The sequence below is a fragment of the Leuresthes tenuis genome, unplaced genomic scaffold (genome assembly GCF_036924035.1).
Source record: "Leuresthes tenuis unplaced genomic scaffold, fLeuTen1.0.hap1 SCAF_10, whole genome shotgun sequence".
Classification (NCBI taxonomy): domain Eukaryota; kingdom Metazoa; phylum Chordata; class Actinopteri; order Atheriniformes; family Atherinopsidae; genus Leuresthes; species Leuresthes tenuis.
Window position 1 is genome coordinate 6,303,228 of NW_027325364.1, and position 25,308 is coordinate 6,328,535.

At 37.6% G+C, this 25,308-nt stretch overlaps 1 protein-coding gene across 1 annotated transcript in view; it reads left to right on the plus strand.

Annotated features, from left to right (window-relative positions):
• Positions 1–5,171: 5,171 nt before the first annotated feature.
• Positions 5,172–25,308, plus strand: part of LOC140316036 (semaphorin-7A) — a 42,063-nt gene continuing 21,926 nt past the window's right edge. Inside the window, exons 1-10 of the mRNA XM_072393718.1 lie at positions 5,172–5,502; positions 11,669–11,808; positions 14,088–14,150; positions 18,023–18,118; positions 18,440–18,545; positions 20,850–20,957; positions 21,342–21,481; positions 22,976–23,154; positions 24,841–24,949; positions 25,081–25,291. Coding sequence (XP_072249819.1) covers positions 5,424–5,502; positions 11,669–11,808; positions 14,088–14,150; positions 18,023–18,118; positions 18,440–18,545; positions 20,850–20,957; positions 21,342–21,481; positions 22,976–23,154; positions 24,841–24,949; positions 25,081–25,291 — 1,231 coding nt within the window. The 5' untranslated portion in view covers positions 5,172–5,423. The remainder of the gene's footprint in view (positions 5,503–11,668; positions 11,809–14,087; positions 14,151–18,022; positions 18,119–18,439; positions 18,546–20,849; positions 20,958–21,341; positions 21,482–22,975; positions 23,155–24,840; positions 24,950–25,080; positions 25,292–25,308) is intronic.

Consider the following 25,308-nt stretch of genomic DNA (forward strand, 5'->3'; position numbering starts at 1 on the left):
AGAAAATGGCGACATTTCTGTACAACAAAAGACACATTTCACATTTACATTGAAAGCATTTGACTTATTTCAAAATGTGACAATGAAGAGAGCTTCATTGTTTAGATCACCTCCATGACAAACAACTAAAGTGGATATACATTCATTTAGAAGTCAACTAAAGAGTGGCTTAATTTTCCCTGTGTTTAGTTGTTTTTTTTAATTTTCTTCATTATCATTTTATACTGTCTCCTGAAATGGAAAATGAGTGAAAAGTCTATTTTGATCCACACTTAAGAGAACATCTGTATCTTTTTTGACAAATATTTCATGACATAAAAGATGAGAGCTTATTAAATAAAACTGAGAGAAGACCTTTCTGCCTGCAGTACATTGACAAAAGTGAATATAATTTCACATTTTTTTATCAGAACAAATTACTTGTAAAGCTCTAGGGCCATCAGATTGTCAGTGGGCATTCATTTTTGTACATAAAAACATGAATTACTGATGTGATATTACAATAAAACCAAGTAAGAAAAATAACTAACTTATACAGTATTTTCACAATTGATTAAGTTATAAAACATATGTATCCAACCATATCTCTTAATAAATATGAACTAGTTGAAAACGAAAAGAAATTCACCCACGGCTTTGTTATGCTCTGAAAAAATGTATTACTTAAACCACACAGCAATCATTACATAAGGCTAACTAAACATCACACTGTGATTAATACATTTGAATTAATTCTGTACTGAACAAAAACAAATAATATTATGGGAAACAATGGAATATTTTGGAAGAAAAAAAATTTGTCTATTCTTATACATTTAATATTTCTGTGATTTGTCATAAAGACAGGTTGATGACCTTTCTATATTATATATGTAAAATCCTAAATCGTAATTTATCCTTAGAAAGCATATTTGTCTTCGCTAATCAGTTCTGTATAATCAGAATTGCCAGGAGAAGAGGCTAAGGGCTAATCTACATGTAGCATTTGTGCTGTTATTTACATAAAAGCTCATTACTTACTTTGACATACATGTTTGCAGCTGTTTCCTTGGGCCTTTTTTGGCTAGCAAAAGCACAAGGCCTAATCAGATCATTTACCAAAAGTAAAATAATAATAATAGTAAATAAATTAATCAGCAAAACAATGCAAAAATACTTCACTGCAGGTTAGCATCCTGCATCAGAAATCCTACTTCACTAAAAGTACATAAGTACACTCAGTACACAAGTACTGATATATCATTATGTATGATTTCATTAGTTTATTAACGCTGAGGCATCAGTGCAGAAGAAGCATTTTACTGTTGCAGCTGTTGTCGGTGGAGCTACTTTGAACGACTTTATATACATATGTTGGTGTACATTCTCAGTCATCCAGGTCACAGTAATCATAAGAGCTTGAATAAGAGCAACTGGACTTATTTTCTTTGATTCTTGCTGACATTTCATCTCTTATCTTGGAAAACTTTGAGCAGATGTGATGATTTTTCACGTTTTATCCAAAAGGCTTCAATCACCTCAAAATATTAATTGAGTGCAGATTGGTTTTGAATGCTTTTGCGACACTGTTTACAAGCCCTCAAACCAAAGCCACACTCAGAAACCAACTGGCTGTTCAGTTTAGGGTTTGGTATAGGCAATTCACTCTGTGTCATTTTCAGGCTTTGCCTTAGCCCACAGTATTACATTTTTACTATATATGAAAAAATCAGCCTGGAATTCACCAGATAATTAGGTTCAATAACAGAGTGAATCAAAGAAATTCATCCAATAAATTTCAAGATGAATATCTCCAAAGCAAAATGCTTATCACATTAACTTCTATCAATGTTTGGAATATTAATTCGACATTGCATTCCTTTATCACTGTGATGTCAAGCTATCCAACCAAACGAAGAAGTGAATACATGAACAAGAAAAGAACGACTTTGAAAAATTCAAAAGATTCAAAGTCTTGCATCCATGTCGAGCACCAGCCATATCCTGCAGTGTACTGATGTATATCGATTTAAACCTACAAGTAGTGCTAAAACCACGAATCAAATAGACTCATTACATTTAACAAGCAGAACCAATTTGCCTCTATTATCATTGAGTGTTTTGTAACGAAATCAAGCTACAGCCTCAAGCGCCCTTTATTTGCGATGAAATAGGATGCATTGAAGTTAATTACTATGAAGCTTTCCAGACGTGCATGCACGTCCATGGGCCCACAACATCTCCTTGGGGATTTTATTTTGTACCTATTTCATTCTGCGATATTATATCTATCATCTTTAAACTAAACACTGAAGTCACAGATTGAATCACGTTCATCTTTCAGCTGATTTGCTCAGAGTACACACACACAGACACACGTACACACCCACATGTGTGTATGATTTATGTCCTTATAGTACAAATATAATATAAATAAGAAATACTTTTCATTTCTAAATTGAAATGAAATAATTGAAGCTTGGCTGACATTTACAATAACATTGAGAAATTCAAGACCATTAAAGACCATTGACTTAAATTACTGCTTTCTCCTAAAAGTGATAATCTGACAGACCTGAGTCCCACCTGGTGAGTTCACCAATAAACCATCTCATAGAGACAGTTAATGAGTGCATTGAACTGCTGAAGGAAATAGAACATCCTCATATTTATCATTCAAGAAGCATAGGACTTGTGGAAATCAAATACTACTGAAAACTCTGCTTTTGGTGCCATCTGGTGGTTATCAATTCCACAAATAAGTATGCACTGAAAAATGAAGACCAGAAGAAAAACATCACCATTGAGGAAAGTCTTTTGTGAATCTACAAAGTATAAATCACAGTTTAAATTATATTACTGCTGCTGGTCACCAGAAGTGGATTAAACTAAGATTAATCAACCTATTTCTTGATTACAGATCAGATAGATAGACAATAGACATACAAGTGTTTATCTATTATGGGACAGCACTGTGAAGAACTCTTACACCTCCCCTAATTTTTCATATATTGCCAGGAAAATGCAGTTCTTTGCTAAGTTTTCTGTTATGTGTACACACAACACTGGTTCATTGTTTGATTTTTGTGTGTTTTCTAATGCTTGAATGATTCTAAGGTCAGAAAACACATTAATCTGGTAAGAGATGGATACAAGAACTGGACTAAACATAAGTGAAAAAGCAGTCAATGTTGGCTCATTGGGAGCAAATTATAAAGAAATGAAGAGTAGCCCAAGACCTTTCCACAGTACTATCTTTGGCTTATCCTCTATTTTGTTGTCAATGATACAACTTACTATGTGTACTGTTTGCTGCTGCATGAAGAGAATTTCCCCTTGTGGGATTAATAAAGTACTTTCATTTGATTGTGGCTGCATTAACTCATCTATATCCCCAGTTGAGAGCTGCACGGCGGTGTGATGGTTAGCGCTGTCGCCTCACAGCAAGAGGGTTCCAGATTCATCCAAAACCATGCATGTTAGGTTAGTTGGTGGCTCTAGGTTGTCCCTGGGAGTGAGTGTGAGTGTGGCCCTGTGGGGCTCCTGGCCCCCCCGCGATCCTGGATTGGATTAAGTGGGTGTAGAAGATGGATGGAACTGGAACCCCAGTTGAGGATAAAAATAATCCTAAAATAACACACTGTCAGAAAATCTTAAAGCTTTTATACTTGTAATATGTCCTGCTGAAGTTAATAAGAAAACCACTACATTTGGTCTTCTTGTGGAGTTTACTCATCCATTAGTACATTTTATATATAATATTTCCTGACTGAGCTCAGAGGTGTTAAAGAGCAACATAATTATATAATTAGAGCCTTTGAAATAGACTTAAAACCTCCACAAGTGGGTGGGATATGAGTGGCTTTTTTAATTCAAGAACCCATCTGTGTGTATCATGACATGCTTTCTGAATTTAGTGAAAAAAAAATACTGCCTACCCTCTCTTGGAGCTCAATACTCAGAAAGTGCTCATAAACTGTAGATACCTTTGCACGGTGCCTACAGAAATCAGTTTCATGGAGATGGAAGAACCAATTTAACTCTTTCCACTAAAGTCATTTACCTTTCTTTTTAGTTCTTTAGTTTTCAAATTTGAGTCAGTTTACCTCCTAAAACCTCTGCAGATGGTCCAGAACGCAGCGGCGTGTCTGGTCTTCGATCAGCCTAAAAGAACACACATCACCCCTCTGTTCATTGAACTCCACTGGCTACCCTTAGCCGCCCACATCAAATTCAAGTGATTGATGTTAGCCTACAAAGTGCTTAATGGAACAGCTCCCATCTACTTGAATGCTCTTGCAAAGGGTTATGTCACAACTCGGTCCCTCCGTTCATCCCAAGATTGTCGTCTAGCAGTGCCTACACCACGCCTAAGACAATCCAAACTCTTTTCATGTGTCATCCCACAATGGTGGAATGACCTACCGAACACTACCAGAACAGGGGCGTCCCTGTCTATCTTCAAGAAACTCTTGAAAACCCAGCTCTTCAGGGAGCATTTCCTATCCTAGCATTTACCTTGTACCCCCTCTATCTTTGCACTTTATCTTTCTGCACTTCCTTCTATGCCTGCACTCTATCTCTACTCTGTCACCTCTGACAGAGTCGGACTAGTGGGTTCCTTCTATGTAGTTTATTGTTAGCTTTTTATATAGCTTGTTATATCTTCATTTGTAAGTCGCTTTGGATAAAAGCGTCTGCTAAATACATAAACGTAAATGCAAGATCAGCAGAGTCACACTGCTGATTCATTCTTATACAGGCACTTAGGCACTATTGACAGATATTGATTAGAATTTACAGTGGAGACCATTGCTGAGGCAATGGAGGTGTGAGGGCTTGTGAACAAACATAAAGTGATAAAAAAGTGTTCTGTTATCATTTAATGAGAAATTAAAATGTGTTAGGCTGCGCCTACTTTAGGACAAATAATAGCTTATGTTATCTGATCTGACTTCAACTGAAAATCTAAAATATTTTCAAACCATTGAAACAGAAACTGCAAGAGATTGAATAAACGATGAAAAATAAGATCAGAATCATCTTAATTACTTCCAGTTTATCAGAGAAGATAACCTATATCAGCAACAGGTATGACGTGTGATGCGCCACAGCCAAAAATGGTTGACTAAATCAGAAGGTTTGTTATCACATTTGTATGATAACCCCACATTTTATTTCTGCGCCCCTGCTGACAAGCTACACTCCCCCTTTGCCTTTTGTTTCCGAGGTGGAGCCTGACTCCCCGACTTTACCGAACTGGATTGCCGGCAAAGCAGACGGACAGGATAGGACTGGGACCAGCAGTCGTTGGCAAAGCTCTGGGACGTGGCAGATCAGGGAAGGGACCTCGAAGACGGCTTCAAGGAAGGAGAGGGATTTTGGGGAGCGCTTTAGTTTAGGAACTGTAATAACCGACAACGAAAAGCAGAGTCACAGGAAAGATGAATTATTTTATACTGCTGTCGATTTTTGCCACGGTTATTGCTGGAAAGTCACCTCGGCTGAAATTTGTTGTGCATGGTAAGTCGCTATGTTCTCCAAATTTTCATACGATTTATTCATTTAAGCTATTTGTGTCGCCAACCGTGTTTTGTTATTCTGCTTTTATGCGTTATTTGAGGCATGAGTAAATGAATGGGTGAATGGTTTGGAGAATGGACAGATGACTGAAAGAATGAAGGAAGCATCATGGGGTGATGCACCCAGTTATTTTCGAGTTCGAGTCATTTAGGCTACTGTTGTTCTCTCGTTATTAGCAAAAACCACATAAGGAGTATTTATAAAGCCTAAATGAAGGGACTAGCTCCGGATAAATCTCCTAAAACACGCCCTCCCTCCTCTGCTAGTCCAGTTGTAAATTACGCGCACCACCATTCAGGCCCTGCACACACGTTCAAAGGCTCAACGGGATTTAGCATCTGGAGAAAAACAAGCTCTGTTGTATCATCTTAGAATTAGCAACTAAAACTGTGGATGCTTTGAGTGTTTTCGTAGACAGTGCCATACATCTACATTCATTTCCATGGTTTCCATGTGTGCACAGTCCATTCGAATTGGATCTTTGCAACTTGTGGCTTTTCTGTTGGTTTTCTTGACAACATGTGTTTTAATTATTCCAGTGCCAGTACACGATGTGTTCTTGTCTAGATTACAAAGGCTCCAATTAATCCCTCCAAATGGTCAAATATTCCAGGATGACTGAGGGAAATAAAACCAGAGGGGATTCAAAACAACCTCGGTGCTGGAAAGTGGGGGATCATGGCGCCTTTTGGCCCAGAAAGGCTGTGCCTTTTAAACAGTTTCCCGTCATCGATGAAAGGCATCATTATTGTGATATATTGTCTCTTTGGAGGTTGACACAGTCATTGTAGCTCCCGTGTCCTTGCGGAGCTGCAATGCGGGACACGGCTGCTGCTTCACACTGCAGCAGAAGAGATCGGCTTAGTGAAAAAGAGAGCTCCTTTGCAGCCGAAATAAGAACATGTATAGCTTTATGTTGGCTTAACGTATGCAGGCAGAAAATGACAGAGAGAGAGCAATGAATGGAAAATTCCAAGCCGACTCCATGTTATCAATTCCTCTCACGTCTTTTTACACCGCACACAGACCTCTAATATATTCAGCAATCAATAGAGATGGGGGCTGAGTGTCAAGTTATATGTATCCCTCCCCTATCCGTGGATGAGCACAGTTCAAAGCGCAAAAGATGACGTCTCCGAGCGTGCATGTAATAGCAATCAAATTCGTTGTTATACAATTCTAGACACAGTAACAGACACAAAGACGTACAGGTTGAAAATGTCACAGAAAATCCAAGACAGTATCCGTCTGGAACTGTTTCAGGACCTCGGACAGCGCTGAGGTACGCGCTGACGCTCTAATGCGTTAATATGGCTCACTTTGCCTAAAGACAGCGTTTAAAAAATTCTCCTTCAAGAAATTGTGTAAACGTCAAGATATGGTTTGGGATTTTCGTTAACATATCAAAGATTAATCCTGCTTCCCTCACTGAAACAACTGAGTGTAGGTACAATAAATCCTACACTAATGACAGTTATAACAACCAGTCAGTGTTTTAGAACAATGCCTTTATTGATATGTATAAGTGAAGTAGACGATTGCTTTATACACCTCTCAGTATAATGTAGTGTAAAACAGCACCATAAACTACAGACTCTAAAATGTCCATTTAACTGACGCAAATCCTCTTTGAAATAGTTTTAACAAAAAATAATCACACACATCATTAAGCCCTCCCTACGGGTTTAATTTATATGCAGCATCAGTTAAAAGTGTTTGTGAGAAAATTAATATGATTATAACCTACAAAAATGTTTGGACGGAATACAATATTTTGCAAATTGTAAATACCAATATTACAGTATTGCACAATACAACATGAGAGACGTGAGACATCTTAACATTTTAATGAAAAATGTTAGCTCGTCTAGAAGTTGATGCAGCAACACATCTAAAATGACCTGATGCAGAGTAAGTAAAAGGCTGGAAAAGTAAGTGGTACTAAAAATAAACAGCTGGAGGAACATGCTGCAACTGATTATGTCAATTAACAACAGGTCAGTAACACAGAGCACCTTAGAGAGGCAGAGTCTCTCAGAAGTAAGGATGTGCAGTGGTTCAGCAATGTGAAAGAATCTGCATCTGGAAATTGTGGAGCAAATTCAGAAGAATGTTCTTTAACATAAAATTTTGAGACTTCATCATCATCTATCTTCTGTGTTCTTTGGGCCTTCAGTCAGCACTGCATTAAAAACAGACACGATTCAACTTTAACATCGAGAAACACACCACCAATGCAGATGGCTATATATAGGTTTGAGAGCAACATACTCCCATCTAGATGATGTCTTTTTTAGGGAACAACTTGCATATTTGATGTATACAATGCTAAACCACATACTGCATCTACAACAACAGCATGTCAATACAACAAAGTAGACGCAGGATGGTTGAGCAGCTAGAATCTTATATCAGAAATGAACAACATTCTTCTCCCAAAGGTCCAGCCGCTTTTTTTAAGGTATATTTTCCATTAGAGTAAATAGTCTTTTTTCTACATTTCACTGTGAATAAAATTCACAGATCCTTTTTTTCTGTTTTTATTTACATTTTACAGCGCCGTCCAACTTTTTTTAGCAACTGGGGTTGTATCAATTCAATTGTGCTTTTAAGTACTGATATGCCTAATATTGCCCACCAAACATGTGCATTTAAACATCGTTAAGCATCTGCAGTCATGATTCTGCCTACTCAATCAAACAAAGTTCAACATTCACTCTACGCTTAGCCCTGTTTTGATAATCATTGCCTGAGAAATGCAAGTGACTCATGATCAGCTAAACGCTACATTATGTTCAGCATCTAGTTCCTCTCTTTCGCCTGAATATTTTTTGATGCTGAGCAGGCCGTGCTGATTTGGCTTAATGGTTTTTTTCTTTGTGAATAGCTCCCTCCTGCTGGAAATGGAGTGACAGAATCAGAACAGTAAAATTGCAGGCCGTACTGTATGGCTTAAAACAGCTTGCTGGAATATGCTAAAAAGCCCCAGAGAGCTGAGGGGAATTGTACTATTGCACAATTAATCTCTATGGGTTTTGTTGCTATGACAGCCACTTTTCACATTAGAAATAATCATAAGACCCATGCATCAATGTAAAATATTGATTTATGTAGCTCTAATAACAGCAACACAAAAAACAATAAAATGCCTGTGTATTTGTTTGAAAACAGGAGAGAAACTTGTGTAATTTTTTATCTTCTTTTCATTTTTAGGGGATTTACTTTTGGATTAGGATTAGGCAGTGAATAGATGAAAAATGAAAGCCAGCTTTACTATTTTGCATGACTTGTCCTTTCAATGCACACATTTGAGAATAGTACAAATATCAAAAGATCAATACTGTATATAAATGGTAGGAAAAACAGAAACACAGAGAGAAATCCCAATATATGATTAAGACATGGAGAAAGAAAAGAAATGAATGGAGTGAGTGAGATAATAAATGAAAGGGAAACAAAAAGTAATCTTATATAAAGTAATAACACATTTCACAAAGAACACTTTATTGAAATGAAGGCACGATTTGTGTTGACCCTCTCACTGAATTGAAACCCTTAGATTAAAATGCTATTTCACAATGAAATGAGCCCTCATAGATTTTTGTGTTATACTCAAAACAGAAGACTTTGAGGTCCATCTTCAAAACAAGATTTCTTTCAACAAAAAAATCTATGTAAGTAAAGAAGCAGCAGTCATTTAATCTACTTGTGCCAAGCTCAAACCTCTTCCATATTGACTGACTTTCCCCCTGCTGTTTTTTAGTATTTGGTAAGTTTTTAAATTCTAGACTGATCCTAGCAATAACATCCAAAATGTGCAGTAGGAGGCCAATTCACTAATTTAGTTTTAACATAAAGAAATATGAACTCCTCTGAGGGTGAAACTCGTCATATTTTGCCTTTAATGAAGCCTTTTTCAAAATTAGGCTGTCTGCCTTAATGTGTGAAAAGTCGACCTTTTGAAAATTCAAAGTTTTTACCAGCAGGAGCCTATAAATGTCTACGGCAGAGAGGTGGGCACATATATTTAGACTTATAGGAAGCACAACAGAAAACAGTTTATTGGCAGACCATAGATTAAAGAGAAAATAAGTTGAACCGTCAATATCTTTGTAATAGTTGAGAAGACACTGACGTAGTGTCTCTGCCAAAATGATACAATCTAAATATGCTATATATGGTCAAGAAACTTCAGAGGATACTTTTACCAGGATGTTTTTTTCTGGCTATGCTCAGTTTGCTCCTTGGTTAAAGTTTGAAAAATCTATCTATCAGGTTTGGAAAACTTTGCCATTTTTATGACAACATAAATCACTTTCTGCTCTGCTCTGAATGACTGAATTTCTGGTCTTTGGCAGAAGCAGTGGCATCGTCAGCACCGCCTGGGGCAGGATTTGTCATTCTAGTAATGGAGCAGACAGGTCTGCTTAACAAATGCGAAACGAGCATGACTCCTCACATAATGCTGTGTGAAGATGCCGTTTTTGTGTCATGTACTTCTGTGAGAGATGTCTGGTCCAGCTAAAACAGCCAACACAAACCTTTGTCAAGTCCAAAATTTTGTATGGATGTGAAAGGTTCTTTTTGCTGAATCACCTTAGGGTAAGTTATTTAATATGGGTAGCTGGTAAGGCAATATCTGTGTGAATAGCAGCCTTTGTATTGTGATTATTGTCTTTGAGTGTGATGCAAGTCTGTTTTAAAGATGGATTGTTGCTGACGCAAGGCTGAGTCAACAGAGGTGTACTTAGGGGGCTGTAACATTCGGCATGCTAACGGCCAAAATAAATATTAATATTAATCCGTTGCTTTGGTGCCTGCATAATGTTGCCCTCAGCTAAAAGCCACATTGGATTTCCTTGTGTATTTCTCATTTCCTTGAAAAGAACAAGCCTCATCAATTAGATTCCCGCCAACCAGGGGGACTGCTGTTTCCATAGAAACATAGTTGGTTGGCTAGCAACCTGTTTTACCACTTCACTCTTCATCCTGATTTTGCTGTCAAACTGGATGTCCTTTTTATATTTCAGGGATAAGAAGAAAATATCATCTCCGAGAGGATCTCAGAGATGTGACTGTTATGCTACTGATCTTTCAGATGAGAGTTTAGGAAAATAAAAAGAGAAATGTGTTTCTGGATCAGAAAAAAAATTATAAAATGGCTTGGCGGTCTGTAAAGGGTTCAATGGATTGTTGTGATTTTTTTATAAAACATTATTTTAGTCACACAGTATTCATCATCATAGTACATGCAATCATATATTTTAAATAGTAGGAGTTATTTTAATTTTATTTCTAAATAAAGGCACAGCTGCAGTGTAGGTAAGTGTGAGTCTTATGTGTGATTCAGAGATGCCAAAATGTACTTCAGAGCCTTCTGGAGGTGTCTGCAGTGACAGAATCTGTCATAGGGTTTGCCCACATGATTATTTCAGTGATATTTATGCTCCCACCAGATGCCCTTTTCCTGTAGCACCCGAGCTGAGTCTTGTAAAGACTTCCTGTTTGACGTAAATCCACAAAGGGCAATAAAGGTGGTGCAAGTGTTTCGGTAAATGAAAGCAGTTCATTGCCAGGACTCATTGAGCTGCTTTCTGTATTGATGGTAGATTAAATGAAGATTTAAAACTGGAGGTTTGGCTTTTTGCCACGAGGGGTTCTAGACTTTGATTGAACCTGTCAGAGGAGCTTAGGCTGGCTACATCTGGATAATCTTTTGAAATAACTTTAAAAAACTCAATTTTGCTTCCATGCAATAATAATTTTGTATTTACTTTATGAATCTTTTTAAAACAGCCTTCTTTTCTAGGATTCATTTCCTGTGATTTAAAATTCACACCTGTTTGTTTTTTTCTTTTTCTGTATGTAGTAATAGTTGTATTATATAAGTAGCTGTGGAGGTAGTGGTATGTTATTAAAATGTTATCAACAGTTGCTTTTCCTCTTGTCTCAACCCCATTGTATGTTCAGTACCTTCAGCAAGGTGTATTTTAGATTACATATGCTAAAAAAAACTAAAAAAAACAACAACAAAAAAGGAACCGATAAATCAAACAAACTACTCTAAGAAAAGCTCTTGTCTCATCCCTTTTGTTCATGTCCTCAGAGCCCTCCAGGTTCCACTTCAACAAACCTGAGAACTACATCAGCATGTACCACCAGGAAGGGAGCGATACACTCTATGTAGGCGGACGGGCAATGATCTTCATATTGTCGTTCACAGACAGAGGGGTCCGCGACCTGCAGGTAAAAACTTGCTGATCTTTACCAAGATGTTGCAACCACATGTACTTTATTTCAGTCCCCGATTCTGTTTTGTTTTGTTGGGGGAAACACAGTTCACAACAGTTTAAAAAAGATGAGTTCCTTAATTACTTTGGAACTCAAGCTTGGAAGTTCTGCATGTACAAAAAAACACATATGTAGATGCATAGGACCTTTTAGTCATCTACAGAAAGTTATATAACTACAATCCAAAACTTGACAGTGATGCACCCTTGAGCTGTAAATTTTGGCTGCCAGTGACGGACTGCTGACTCAGTTAAACAAAGTGATTTTGATCAATTAACTTAAATTAATGGACAGCTTCACTGTCAAAGGGATGTAGCCAGATTAAAGTAGCTAATGCTGTTAGATGAGGTTAGAGAAATGTTGTTGTGCTGTGTAAATATGAACTATTGGGGGGAAAAGTTGCACCCTCTGGTTGCATACGTATTTCCATATGCATCGATTTAAATTTAATTTCCAAATTGATTAGTTGTGTCTCTTCTACTAATTTGGTTATGGTTTCTTGATTGATTTCCTCATCTAATCACCACAGATGCAATTTATTCTGATGACAGAATGTTAGATAGCTGTATTGGTACAAAATGTTGTAATTACACACTAACATTTCACTTCCCTCGACATTCTGTGTCTTGCTATGTCTGTCACCACTTTGACATTTGGTAGCCCCATACATAATATCATACATGTTGGACACTGCTGATATGACTACAAATGCTTACAGGAGGCAGGAGGGGTGGTAGGAGGCATTAGCCTGCCAGATATCAAGCTGAGTTCCATATGCATCCCACACAACATTTTCCACATCCCTTTCACTTGTCTTTCATCCCACTCAAGACTTATATTTAGTAAATGGTAAGGGTTAGGTTTTACATGAGAGTGGACTCTCAGGTGAGTTACTAGTTTGTGGTCCGTTGAACATACCTGTGTCTTAGTCAAATCATAACCCAGTGGTCTGTTAAATTATAATGCATATGCAGCTAGAATGTGCAACATTTTTCATCTTATTACGATAAGCGGTTAAATACGAACAAATTTTTTTTATTTACACTCAAATCAATGTTAATTATGCCAGTTTACTTTTGACGAACTTACACTGTGATATGTATATAATTCTGAGTCGTATCCAACGTTAGTAGGTTCACATAAGCTGTACATAGGCAGAAAGTCTGCTTGTGTACAGTTCTTTTGTGGTTTTTGTTACAAAATACATTATGCATATACTTGCTGTTCCCATGAAATGTGTGATGATGCAATGTTAGGTCCACATGGGGAACCAGGCAGGGCAGAGGGAGATATGATGGCCTACTGCTGACCCAGAATAGCAGCTGAGATTCAGTGAAGATCTTCTATGTTAGGTCATGCATACATCATTGAAGCTGTATTTATCTTTTTAAGGGGAGAAAACATGATTTACTCAGCTAATGATGTTAACAGAGGATCGAGATTACACAGTGTGGGCAATAGTGTCAGCGAGATTGGAAATGACTTGTTTTCAGCAGGAACATGATGTATTTTCTGGAATGATTGCTTGCTTAGTGTTGGGTTTTACTTAGACATAAGGGCAAGTGGAAAAACAGAGGTGAGTAATGTGTTTGGCATTGTGGAACTGTTTTGATATACAATGGTGTATTTTTCTCACTCATACAGTTAAGTGATACTTTGTCAGGTTGAGTTATTTCTGGTGCAGATTGGTTTTGTGGAACATAGCAGTCGCAAAACAGAATGCTCCACTTTTTAAAGCAGCAACAGTTAAAATTAACAATTGGTGCATAATGAAAGTGCATGTTTTTAAAAAAAAAAACAGATTCAACAATTGAAGATGGAGACATTTATCAAATGATCAGAAAACTTAGCAATCAGTAATCAAAGGCAAACAAAGGCTTGCGTGACTGAAGAAAACGCTATTCAGCAGTTTACTCTGAAGTATTGATTCCTTTGGACGATGTTGCCTTTTGTTGCTCTTTCTTATTTCATGTATACAGAGAATATCAATGGCAATTCTTTAAGGGTTTGTTGAAAGAAAATCTAGACAATGTTGGACTGAAGAAAAGCAGGACCCTGATAAGACTTTGGACAGAAAATGGCAATGAAATTAATTTCATACAGTGAGGAAGCAAAAGTGTTATCCAGCCGTCTGAATGTTTTCTTTGAGGATTGGGTTTTAGAGGCAGTTTTGATACTGAAACAGCTCTGTGTGAAATAACTTGGCACATACTAAACATTCCTTCCTCCCACAGATCCCAGCGGTATCTGATCAGACTGCTATTGACACCTGCAAAGCAAAGTCTGCACCACTTGAGGTAGAGGCTCATCCCCACTGTCATAATCCTCATCACTTCTGCAGTGCTCTCCTCAACACTCTCTATATGATGCTGTTTCTCTTCACCATTTTCTGTTTTGCTGAAATATTTAGTTTTCATCAAATCATTATGTCTTAGCTCCACTTTAATTCCTTAGGCCTTGGGAGACCAAATGGATAAAAACAGTAAAACACAAATGATAATGAATAAAGACATGAAAAGTAGTAATTTAGTTGGATGAGATAATACTACACTGGAGACTGTTTCACCTAAAAAAAAACAAACCAAACACTGTACAGTTCAGTGAGCAGATAATTACAAATGATGTGTGAAACTAAACATTGTGGATAACTTTGTTGTCTGCTTAGAGAATGGGAGATTCTAAATGTTACCACTCTATTCAAACTAAAATAAGGCTAAGTATGATAAATATACTTTCAAATAAGTATTTAGATTTTCAGAAATTGAGATGTAGTGTTGCATAACATTATGTTTGTCATGGAAAATCCAAGTCTAGAGAGACAATCCGTGGATAAATAATTTTGCATTACCTCAGAGAGTTGAATTACCACGCAAAGCTTTCACTGAATGACAGATTACTGACTAGGCTTCGTAGACAAAGGTCCGGGGGACCAAATGTCACTCAAATTCACCTCAAACAGACATAGGGAGGTTGCAAAGTGAGTAAGACACAAAATACAAATTGACCTCAAAGAAGTTTATTCTGAAATATGACCACAAAATTATTAAAACAGGATAAAAAATAAAGTATTTGTAAAATATCACAGATCACAGATAAAGTGGGTGGTCTTTCACATGTCTTACAATCTATCCATGTGGTACTCCCTCATGACAACTTCTGCATTCCATTACAATATGATTAACAGTTCTTTGTTTCCATATGAACAATGAATGTGTTGGTCCAGTCCAGTTATAGTGCACTGTCACTTAAGGGAATCGCTCTGCAGACTTGTTATGTGATGCTTTTATTGCTCCTTACTCATTTTAAAAGGCTGATCTCTGACAGTATCCAGCAGCTGACTGTGTGACTGTTTTGCCTGGCTGTGGTGAGTGAAGCCAAGGCTGGACACGGTTATTTCTCAGCTTTCAGCTGCTTGTGTGGTTTAATATCTCAGGAATATATAAGCTTTAATGTAACACACACCTTCGGAGCATACACACAACCATTACTACAGCCAATAAAAATGACACATCCATGTCACATCCATAACAACCAGAGGACAGCAAATGTGGCCACAGTCACTGTGACAGCTGTGTCATCCCAAGGCTGCAGTATTAATCACAGCTATAGTCTATCAGCAGCTGTCAATAGGAGCTGGTCAGCCAGCTCCTTCTTTCTTTGTGTATACTTGTGCCCGTGCAGACACAGCTGATATACTGTATACTGAGTCACTCTGTAGGTCATGCAATATTGCTCGATACTCTTCTATAATATAGCCCATGCTTGCTCCATGGTTCAGAGGAAATGCTGAAGTTACTGAAAGTTATGATTGTTCTTACTGTGACCTTTAGGCATTTGATAAGAAGCAGATATCTTAGCACTTCATTGATAAATCTGAAAACAATCTTTTTCCATTCTATTTGACAATTGTATTCATTAAATAATTTAACAATAATAGAAAAGATGTTCCGTTGGTAATTTCAAATTTTTAATTTGCTCAGCAATAAGAGAGGGGAACATTTATGTAATAAGTTAAATACTCAGTTATGCATGTTGTTTAAATAGGAATAATATAAATAATTCAACATGTTTTGAAGACTCATATCAGTAAATTATTTTCATGCTAATGTTGAGTTTGGGGAGCTAGCAGCATGTTATCTAGATCAGCCAGAGGAACTTTGTGAGGCACAGATTCTATGGGAGCAAAACAAAAGAAACATAAGAAGCTCTGCAAAGACTTAGATAACACATCCAAATTTTAATGTGATGAATTAAGGACAACCTCAGGACCCATATACGTTTGATTAAGAATAAAATCAGCAGTCATTATTGTGTGCTAATATGCATTTTCACATTTACTTTAAGCGTTTATCTATTTGCTTATAATTTTATTATGTATCCAAAGGTATAACCAGAAAGCAAGATGGAAAAACAATCTTGCACATACAGAGCTAAAGCTTTCTAAAAGTCTGAGGTACTGAAGGACAGGATACAACATTTTTAACTAATATACATCCGCAGGTTTTATGGAAAGCATTACACTTGAGGTGAGATGGGGTTTGAAAGTTAACAGTAATTACAACATGGAACCTGACAGAATGCATGCCCAGCAAACTACAAATCCTCTCCATCCACCTCAGCATCAGTTTGTCTGGTGCGCACCCAGTCTCCAAAGGGAGATCAGTGCAGCTGGAACGCTGGGAAAAAAAAGTAAATCCTACTTTGATCCTACAAGTCTAAATGACTCACCAGCTCTCACTTGGCTCCTTTCAGGTTGAAATCAACAATGTTCCAATCGTAGTTCAGTTGTTTATTCCAGGGAGTCCCATTCAGCACAAAATAACAGCTGTGTAATGTGCTTTGTGACTCAAGAGGAACATTGTCAGTTCTAAAATGTCTCACTTCTTTTAAGTAATCACGATTCGGGCTCAGGGAATGCACACTCTTGGGGCAGAGAGAAGACTGACGTTAGATTGTGGTAATCTGATTTGATTTGGACTATTTCTTCATTTGCTTGTCATAAGTCTGACAACATTTCTAAAATACAGCATTCATTTCTAAATTTTTCTTTTTTCTTTTCAAATCTCATTGGGTTATGTGTTAGCACTGCAACAACAAGCTTGGGAAAGGCTTTGGTTACAGTAACTTAAAATGGCTAATGACACCCTACTTTCTGCAATGAAAGTTCGCATCAGAAAAAAAATGAGGTGCAGAATCATTCACCAGGGAAGAAATGGATGGGCTGGAGTTCTAATTAACACTGACCTTTAGTTGAGATGCTCCAATGATTGTGCAGCAAAGTACAGCATCCAAAATTTCTACATCGTCAAAAAAGAAACTTCAAAAGCAGTGTTTGGAGTCTGACGCTCACCACAGGCCCAAACGTGCCCACAACCCATACTTGTTGGTTATTCTGCCAGATATTAAGTATCATTTTGACTGTTACTCAAACCCTTGCCATTACAGCTGACTCGCTTTAACTTCAGTCCTGCATTTTAGTCTTGGCAACATAAAATCAAACATGCCCCAGCACAAACTATTTCTCTGAGGAGAGAACACATGCGTATACACACAAAGAGATAGATAAATAAAATAAAATCTCATCCCACACATCCGCCCATCAAAACACCCACATATCCACCTACGCACGGTTGCACAAGCTCTGGTTCTGGTTTTTGGATTCATGATGCGATTCCACTGTTTCCACATGCCCATCTGGATTTATGATCTGATAGTTTCCTACAAAATAAATTAATAAATAAATCGATTAATCGATATATTGAATACTTTTAGACACATTATAACAAACTTGAATTGGTGTTAGTGTTAACCTGAGAGCTGTCTGCCAAAATGTTAGTCGCAGGGATGGCGTCCAACCTTTGTCTGAGCAAGCCATATTTTTTTCTAGTAATCAGGGGTTTTGTTCCTGTTACTTTGTTTCTCCATCCCTCTATTCCACCTTCCTCAACTCTTGTTTTTGTTTCTGTCCCTTGGTAGGCTTCTTGTTGTCTTTATCCCTTTGTGCTGTCTCTTTTTTTGTCTAATGACTTTTTCCACATACTCTCCTGAGCTTTTCTTCTCTTAATCTTTAATCCTTCAATCAATCTATGTACTCTCCATTTCCCTGCATGAATAATTTTCTTCCTTTCTTCCCCGTCTATGTCTCACTCATGCCCCTTTTTTCTAACAGCTGGAGTGCGATAATTTCATCACTGTCCTTCAGAGAGTAAATGACACTTTCATTGCGTGTGGGACAAATGCTGGAAGTCCCAGATGCTGGATGCTGGTAAGTTTCTCAAGGCAAATAAATTCCTTTTAGTATGCGTGTCTGTCCTTCAGCTGTTCTAAGTTAATTCCCCCATGAACAATCCTAAATCAATTGTAATTAGCAACAGCATTTATCTGTTTGCCAACTTATTTATTCTCTTGGTAAGATAAGGACATAAATTTATTAAGTCCCACAGATAATGTTTGCACTTAGTAATCAATATGATCATCCACAGATACATTGAAATTTATTGAGTAAGTGCTGATTTAACATATATAATAACTCAGGCCTTGAGCAGAATTCCACAAGGCTCCAATATCCTCCAACTTTCCCTTGCAGGTAAACGACACAGTGCTGACAGATGTCCAAGGTGGTGGGCAAATAGCATCACCCTCTGACATCTCACCACCCTACCCTTCACAGAGCTCCATCAGCTTACCTGCAGGTAACAAACACAAGAGGGAAGGTATACACATTCATTCAAAACTGTATATGTTTATCTGAAAGGTAGAGGAGGAACCACAGCTTTCATATCAGCAGATTAAGTCACTGCTGTGAAACATCCTTGACAGACATGTTGTCAGTGAACCTGATGAACCACAGCTGCTGGCAGCACAGTGTACCTAAAGTGAAATGGATCTTGTATGGTCAAAGTCAAGGATCAACATTTCCTAATAAGTCACTGCATTACATTACAGCAGACGGCACAAACTAATATGCATGTGTTGCTGTGGTAACGGTGAAGGTGTCAGCTATAGCCATGAGACATATTTCTATGCTATGAGATATGTCTTGATAAACTGCCGTGTTCTTTCCATTTGTCTCTATACAGAGGCCGCATCTCAAAATGCTTGCAATTTTCTGCTTTTTTGTTGGTAGATTGCTGTTCTCCATAATGATTCCCATAGGCTTCTTCATGTAGCTCTATACTGATTCTACTCAACATTGTTCTAAAAGGCACTCTGAAATCCAATTTAAGTGACCACGTTTTGCAGGCTGAGACAAATGAGCAGAAACCTAATGAAAATCTCTTTTCAAATGACCTCCATGTATGTTTTGGATGGTCTGTATTCCCAACTATTGCTACTCTGGAAGTGTTAGTCCTTGTCAAAGGGTGTCACTTTGCTCGCTCGCTTATTCTGGAGCAAAGCCACCACTAGCTCTTTGTAATAACTTTGTTCATTTGTGTCAGGAGCAGCAGAGTGACACTTGTGAGTGTCAGGTTCCCAGGAGCAACCTACCTCTTATTATCACACTCTATTCATATCATGCAAATGAGTAAACTCTTTTATCTGAAGTGCCACACAATACTTTAAAGAGTCAGTCCTGTATAAGACATATCAGTCTGCAGATTTACATTTTTCTGGAGCATACATTAAAATCATATCTAATATTCTGCCTGCTGTTACCAAATATAGTGCTCCATTTTATTGAGAAACATCAGTCAATTAGCGTTCTCTTTGAGTAAGTGTTGAGTTTGTTCGAACTTAAATTGTATTTTAAGCTTGTAAATGACACAAATCATCAAGTAATAACATTTAAAACACTTGGATTTCTTTACAATATAAAGTACCTCGCTTTTTGAACCACTTGACTCAAAAAGCTCATAATACAAAATCCGTATATACAACTTCTTCATCTGTCAGTGTAGGGCCTTCTGTAACCTACAGCATTTAGGTCCCCAGAAAACCAGGGACATTTTAGAAGCAGCAAAAGAGAACAGTTATGACCTGCACATGATAAGACAGCTGAAAAATTTTATTCATGGGGCGTAACTGACCGTGAGTTCGCCATCATGAGAGCTGAAAACACAATAGTTTGGATTGGCTTTGTCCACTGACATGAAATAAAAAGGGAATAGTATCATATAGTCTATATAATTCATATATAATATAGATATAATATAATAATATAGACTATACACTGTACTGTGATGATGGATTTGTTCACACCCACTGTGCTGGTTTTGTATTTTGTAAAATATAAGTCTTCCAATAAAACATGTTTTTCATTTGCAGCGCTTTGAAAAACTAAACACTGGGGAGTATAATTCTTTGGCTTAACAAGATCGACAACAGACTTAAACACCTTGCTGCACTCCAAAGGAAATTGAATTCTTAATTGAGTAATTATTGAGCAGTGCATCACATTAACTAAATAAAGATGTTTCTAATTAAGAGTGCATGGAAATAGATGCACCAATTGTTTGTTTCTTGAACCATCTAATGCAGATATGTTGCTTCAGTCACTGAAACCAGTGAGAGGCCCTACAAAGAGCAAGCCATTCGCTTAAGCTGGGAGAATTACAATAACAATCAGTCCTGATTAGGATGTTACTGCCATGATTTCAAAAGCTTCCCCTTCTGCAATGCTATAGAGACAGAGCCCTAAGTGGGGTTCTGATAATATGGGGATAAGTGGCTGCTTTGCTGTGCAAATCACAGTGAAATACTCAATGTCTTCCATGTCTCTTTTGCTATTTTCTCACCCCTGTTTTTATTTTTAACAGGGGTTTTTATTCTGGGCAAATTTCTGTTTATTATTTCTGTTTTTACTCTCAACTCTGAATTAAATGCTTTTTCCTCCATATTCTCCACCCCTCCAACTTCATTCAATCCCCTTCTCTTGTCGCTCCAATCTCTCTTCCTCTCCTTCCCAACCATTTATCGATCCATCAACTGTGCTTTGTCTTTTTTAACCACCGTTTCCCCTCTCTTCTCCTCTTCATGTTTCTCTCTGGCTGTCTCAGATGGGAGTCTGTATTCTGCTATGTCATCGGTGGGAGGTCATGCTGGCTCCATACGACGTACGTTTGGCCCTCAAAAACTTCTGAAGACGGAGAACATTTGGCTGCTAAGTGAGTAGGAGGAGAGTCATACAGAATCTAGACAGGTTTAGACTAATGCATATGGAGATGGTGGGTGGTAGTCTCATCTAAATCATCTACTACCATTCTCATGGGAAAAAAATACATGGATGTATTCACAGTTACTGTCAGAAACCTTTCCACTTCAATAAGATGTTTATGCTAACATTGATTCTCCCAGCATCATTTAAAGTATTAGAAATACTGTTAAAGTGATGGGATGTAATCATGAAATAAAGCTTCTAGCCTTGTTACTTATTCTAGTGGGTATGGCAAGTATAGTATCCTTGATAACCCAAGAGAGGTCTTGGAGGTACGATCCATTCTTAACAACATGATATTATCTCAGTGTATGCATTTGAATCTCATCACCAGATCCACAGTTTGCTGGAGCAGCTATAATTCCATCCTCACAAAAGTTCAAGGAGGAGATCTATTTCTTCTTCAGTGAGTTCAACAAGACTGCCAGGGTGGATGAGGAGCCATTCAGGGCTCGCATAGGCCGAATCTGCACGGTAAAAGTTCCACATGCATATAAATCTATTTATATATCTATCTATATATATGAAGCAACCTGAAAGGTTTAAGAATATTTTAGCTGTTTGGCTCTATAGAAGAATATGCAACCTAAAATATGTTTTAAGGGGAATTTGTTGGATAGCTTTTACAGAGCATCGCTGTTGAGAATATTTAAGATATTTATTTTCTAGGCTTTTCATTCATATATTATGTCTTGTAGTTGGTATTTTGAGATTAGAATGGCAGAATCTTGAATCACAGCTGATCTGTAGTAGGACAAAATTGATCTATGCCATGGAACAAAACGCATTTTCTCAGGCAAAAGTGAAACTATGTGAAATTTAGTGTAGACAGTGTTTGCTAAAAGCATCTGTGGCCCTCTTTATAGTAGTAGCTCTTACTGTGGCTCCCCTATCCAAAAGCTATCAATCAGCTTAAAAAAATATTAGAAAAGGTTAAACTGGGCAGTTACATTTAATTATGTGTATCAGTCTTCCTGTATGACTTCTTCTAAAGCTAGAATTGTGGTGTTGTGGTGGCATTTTCTCAGTAGCAACAGCTACTGGAGAAGTTTAGCATACCTGAAGCACCAGTATAACCAGTTCTGATCATGCTCATCTCAATGACCAGTGAGGTGAGCAGAACCAGAAGTTCTGGCATTTCTAAGCTGCAATTGTTCACATTAGTTTGAAGTTGCAGTTAAAGACATTTAACTACTCATATAACTTACAATCACTAAGAGTGTTTGAGACTATTTCTCATGAATGATCTTTAAATGCTTAGATTTTTTACAAATATGATAAATTATTAAGTAAATCATTACGAGAATTAAAAGATGGGATACTTCAGAAGAAACAACCCAAGACAATGTGTTCTTTTCTTGAGCCATTACAATACAATAAATAGGAGCTGAATCTCATCTAAGTTTACAGGTGCTGCTGCACTGCTTTGGGAACAATGGATTTTTTATTATTTAATTTTTCTAATTAACCTTTGCAATCAGCAGTGTCAAAGCATGTGTTTCTTGATTACCTGGTGTTCTGACGGACTCTCACTAAATTGCAATCAAATTAAAGAGGTAAAATCAAATGAGAAAAGGTTAAAGCATTTATGAAACTTTGCTAAAATACGATTTTTGTTTGCACCACTGAGCTTGCTTTTCAGGAGGTACATGAGATTTCTTTTTTTCACTACCTTTAAAAGAACTCTAAACCATGTTCAGCCTAGTTTACCTCAAACAGAATCAGGAAAAATAGTTTAGTCGAGAAATAAAGTATACAGCCATTGTTGTGTTGGTATACAACGTCACTGAGAGAAAAATCAATTCAGTCTAGAGTTAGGAACAAGTGAGAAACTTGTGGAAAAATTGTAGAGAAAGAGAGTTCTGGAACAGAATCACATCATGGAAGGGAACACAAGTCCTAATCAATTTGGTAACCTGCCTGCTCCTTTATGACCTTGTCGTAAAAGTCTTTCTTCGTTATTCCCAGGTGGATGAGGGGGGTATCAGAGCCCTGCTGGGTGATTCTTGGACCACCTTCATGAAGGCACGGATAATGTGCGGTGCTGGAAATACTCAGCAACAGTACAACAACCTGAAGCAGGCGGTGGTGATGACAGCTCAGGACAAGCGAGCCGGGGTCATGTATGGCCTCTTCTCAAATGCATGGTGAGCAGCAACATATCATAAACCCTTTACTACCCCAACAGCTTCACTGACTAAATAAAGCTATAGAAGGGATGTTGGTATAAAGAGTTGTAAATGATGAATGTGCGACCAGAAACACAAAAGTCTGTTAGGATCAGAAAACAGAAGAAATGCAACTATGGACAGGCAAACTGATAACGTATACATAAAAACACTCTACCTACAAAGTACCTACACAACAGTACACCCGAAAAAACCCACAACTTTGCAGTTTCGTTGGATTCTAAAAGAAAAAGTATAATGTTGAGTTTCCTGTAACTGTAAATTTGGGTTGGATTCAGAAATCGTCAACACAAAGGTAGAGTTCTCAAAGATTATACTGTGAGGTACAGAAATGGTCCTTCAGGTAAATACTCTGGACATTTGTTTAATATTAGAAATACAAAATCATCAGCCAATGACACATATTATATACACCCTGGACAGGTCGCCAGTCCATCACAGGGCCACACAGAGACAAACGAGACAAATGACCACACGCACACACTCACTCCTAAGGACAATTTTAGTGCCACCAATTAACCAAACATGCATGTTCACCCGGAGAGAACCCACGCAAACACGGGGAAAACATGCGAACTCCACACAGAAAAGACAGCTGGGAATCGAACCTGGAACTACAGGAGAAATTTAGCAAATTTCAAGTTTCAAAATACAAATAAGACGTTTTTAACAATATACAAAGGCATATATTAGCTTAAGTAAACTTTTCAGGTCATTGTATTTCTTCAGTGTGTTTCCACAAAGTACAGACTCTGGGGGATGAATAGTTATACTCACTCATGTCTTATTTGCTTAAAAAAAAACAATATTTTGCATCTTTAAGGTTGTTGGTGTTTTATGGAAATTGAATGATAAAAAAATACTTCAGATATCCATTTTAATTTCAGATTAAAAGACAAACACATGAGGAAAATGGGGAAGAATATTTTTGCAACTCATTCTATTTTATGTTTTCTCTAAATGAGAATAGAGACGGTATATATACCTATATTTAGGAATCGGTTCTTTTTCCACTCATTTTCAGGTGAATTGACTGTGGTTGTATAGATTTGTTAGAGGCTCTTTATTTCCTTCACCCTTGAGGATGGAAAGTGATCTAATCACCATCACACGTGAGACTGGGGAGTGGGCTATGTAACATATCAGAGCCTTTCACAGAAGTTGAACTGATTATAGTGAATTGGTTTCCCATATAGCAAAAGCTGTGTGTTTTGCTGTTGTGTGGCTTTATAAAATGCAAATAAAGTGAGATTCACTGTAGTGGAGTGAGGTCTTACATCAGCTCAAATTTGTTCACATTTCATCTAATTATAAGCATCTGATAAGAAAACATCAATGATCTTTAATCGATCAATCCAGAAAAGGTTCAAGCTGAAGAGCTGGCCTTTGAAGTTATCAATGGAAGCAATTATGAACCAAATAAGTCAGATGGAGTACAAGAAAGGAAAAAATGTTGGTTACAGGTAGGAAAGGGTGACTATGATGAACAAGAGTTGATTCAAAGGTAAACTTGGATTTGTACAACATCACAGATAGAGTCAGATTGTTGATATTTAATTTCTCAAGGCCACAACTTTGCTCCTTCAAAAAACTATTGCCTTGTCTATTTTGAGATGCATTCACTCTTCTTTCCTCCTTTTTTAGGGGCAAAACAGTGATTTGTGCCTACTCTATTGAAGACATTGACCAAGCCTTCTCCACCTCTAAACTAAAAGGTTACAGCAGCCCATTCATTGGCAGCCGCCCTGGGATGGTGAGAAAAGCCTATTTTTGAAAAGCGTGAGATAATAAAACACAAGAAATGCTGTGCTTTTTGTCTAAGTCTGTTTTGCTCATTCAAGGACCCAAACTGTTCTGAATCGATTGCACCACTTCTTCCCCCAGTGTGCCCGCAAAAGCCCCTCGACAGCAGAAAGTCAAAACAACATAAAAAACCTTGGGGTGATTAGATACCATCCAGAAATTGAGGATGTGATCCGACCTGTCGGTGTGGCTCCACTCGACCTTCCCACAGATGATCAAATCACACACACGGTGGCGGACATCGTCCTGGCAGTCAATGATGAGCATTACAGCGTCCTGTACCTCGGAACGGGTCAGTATGTTTTTATG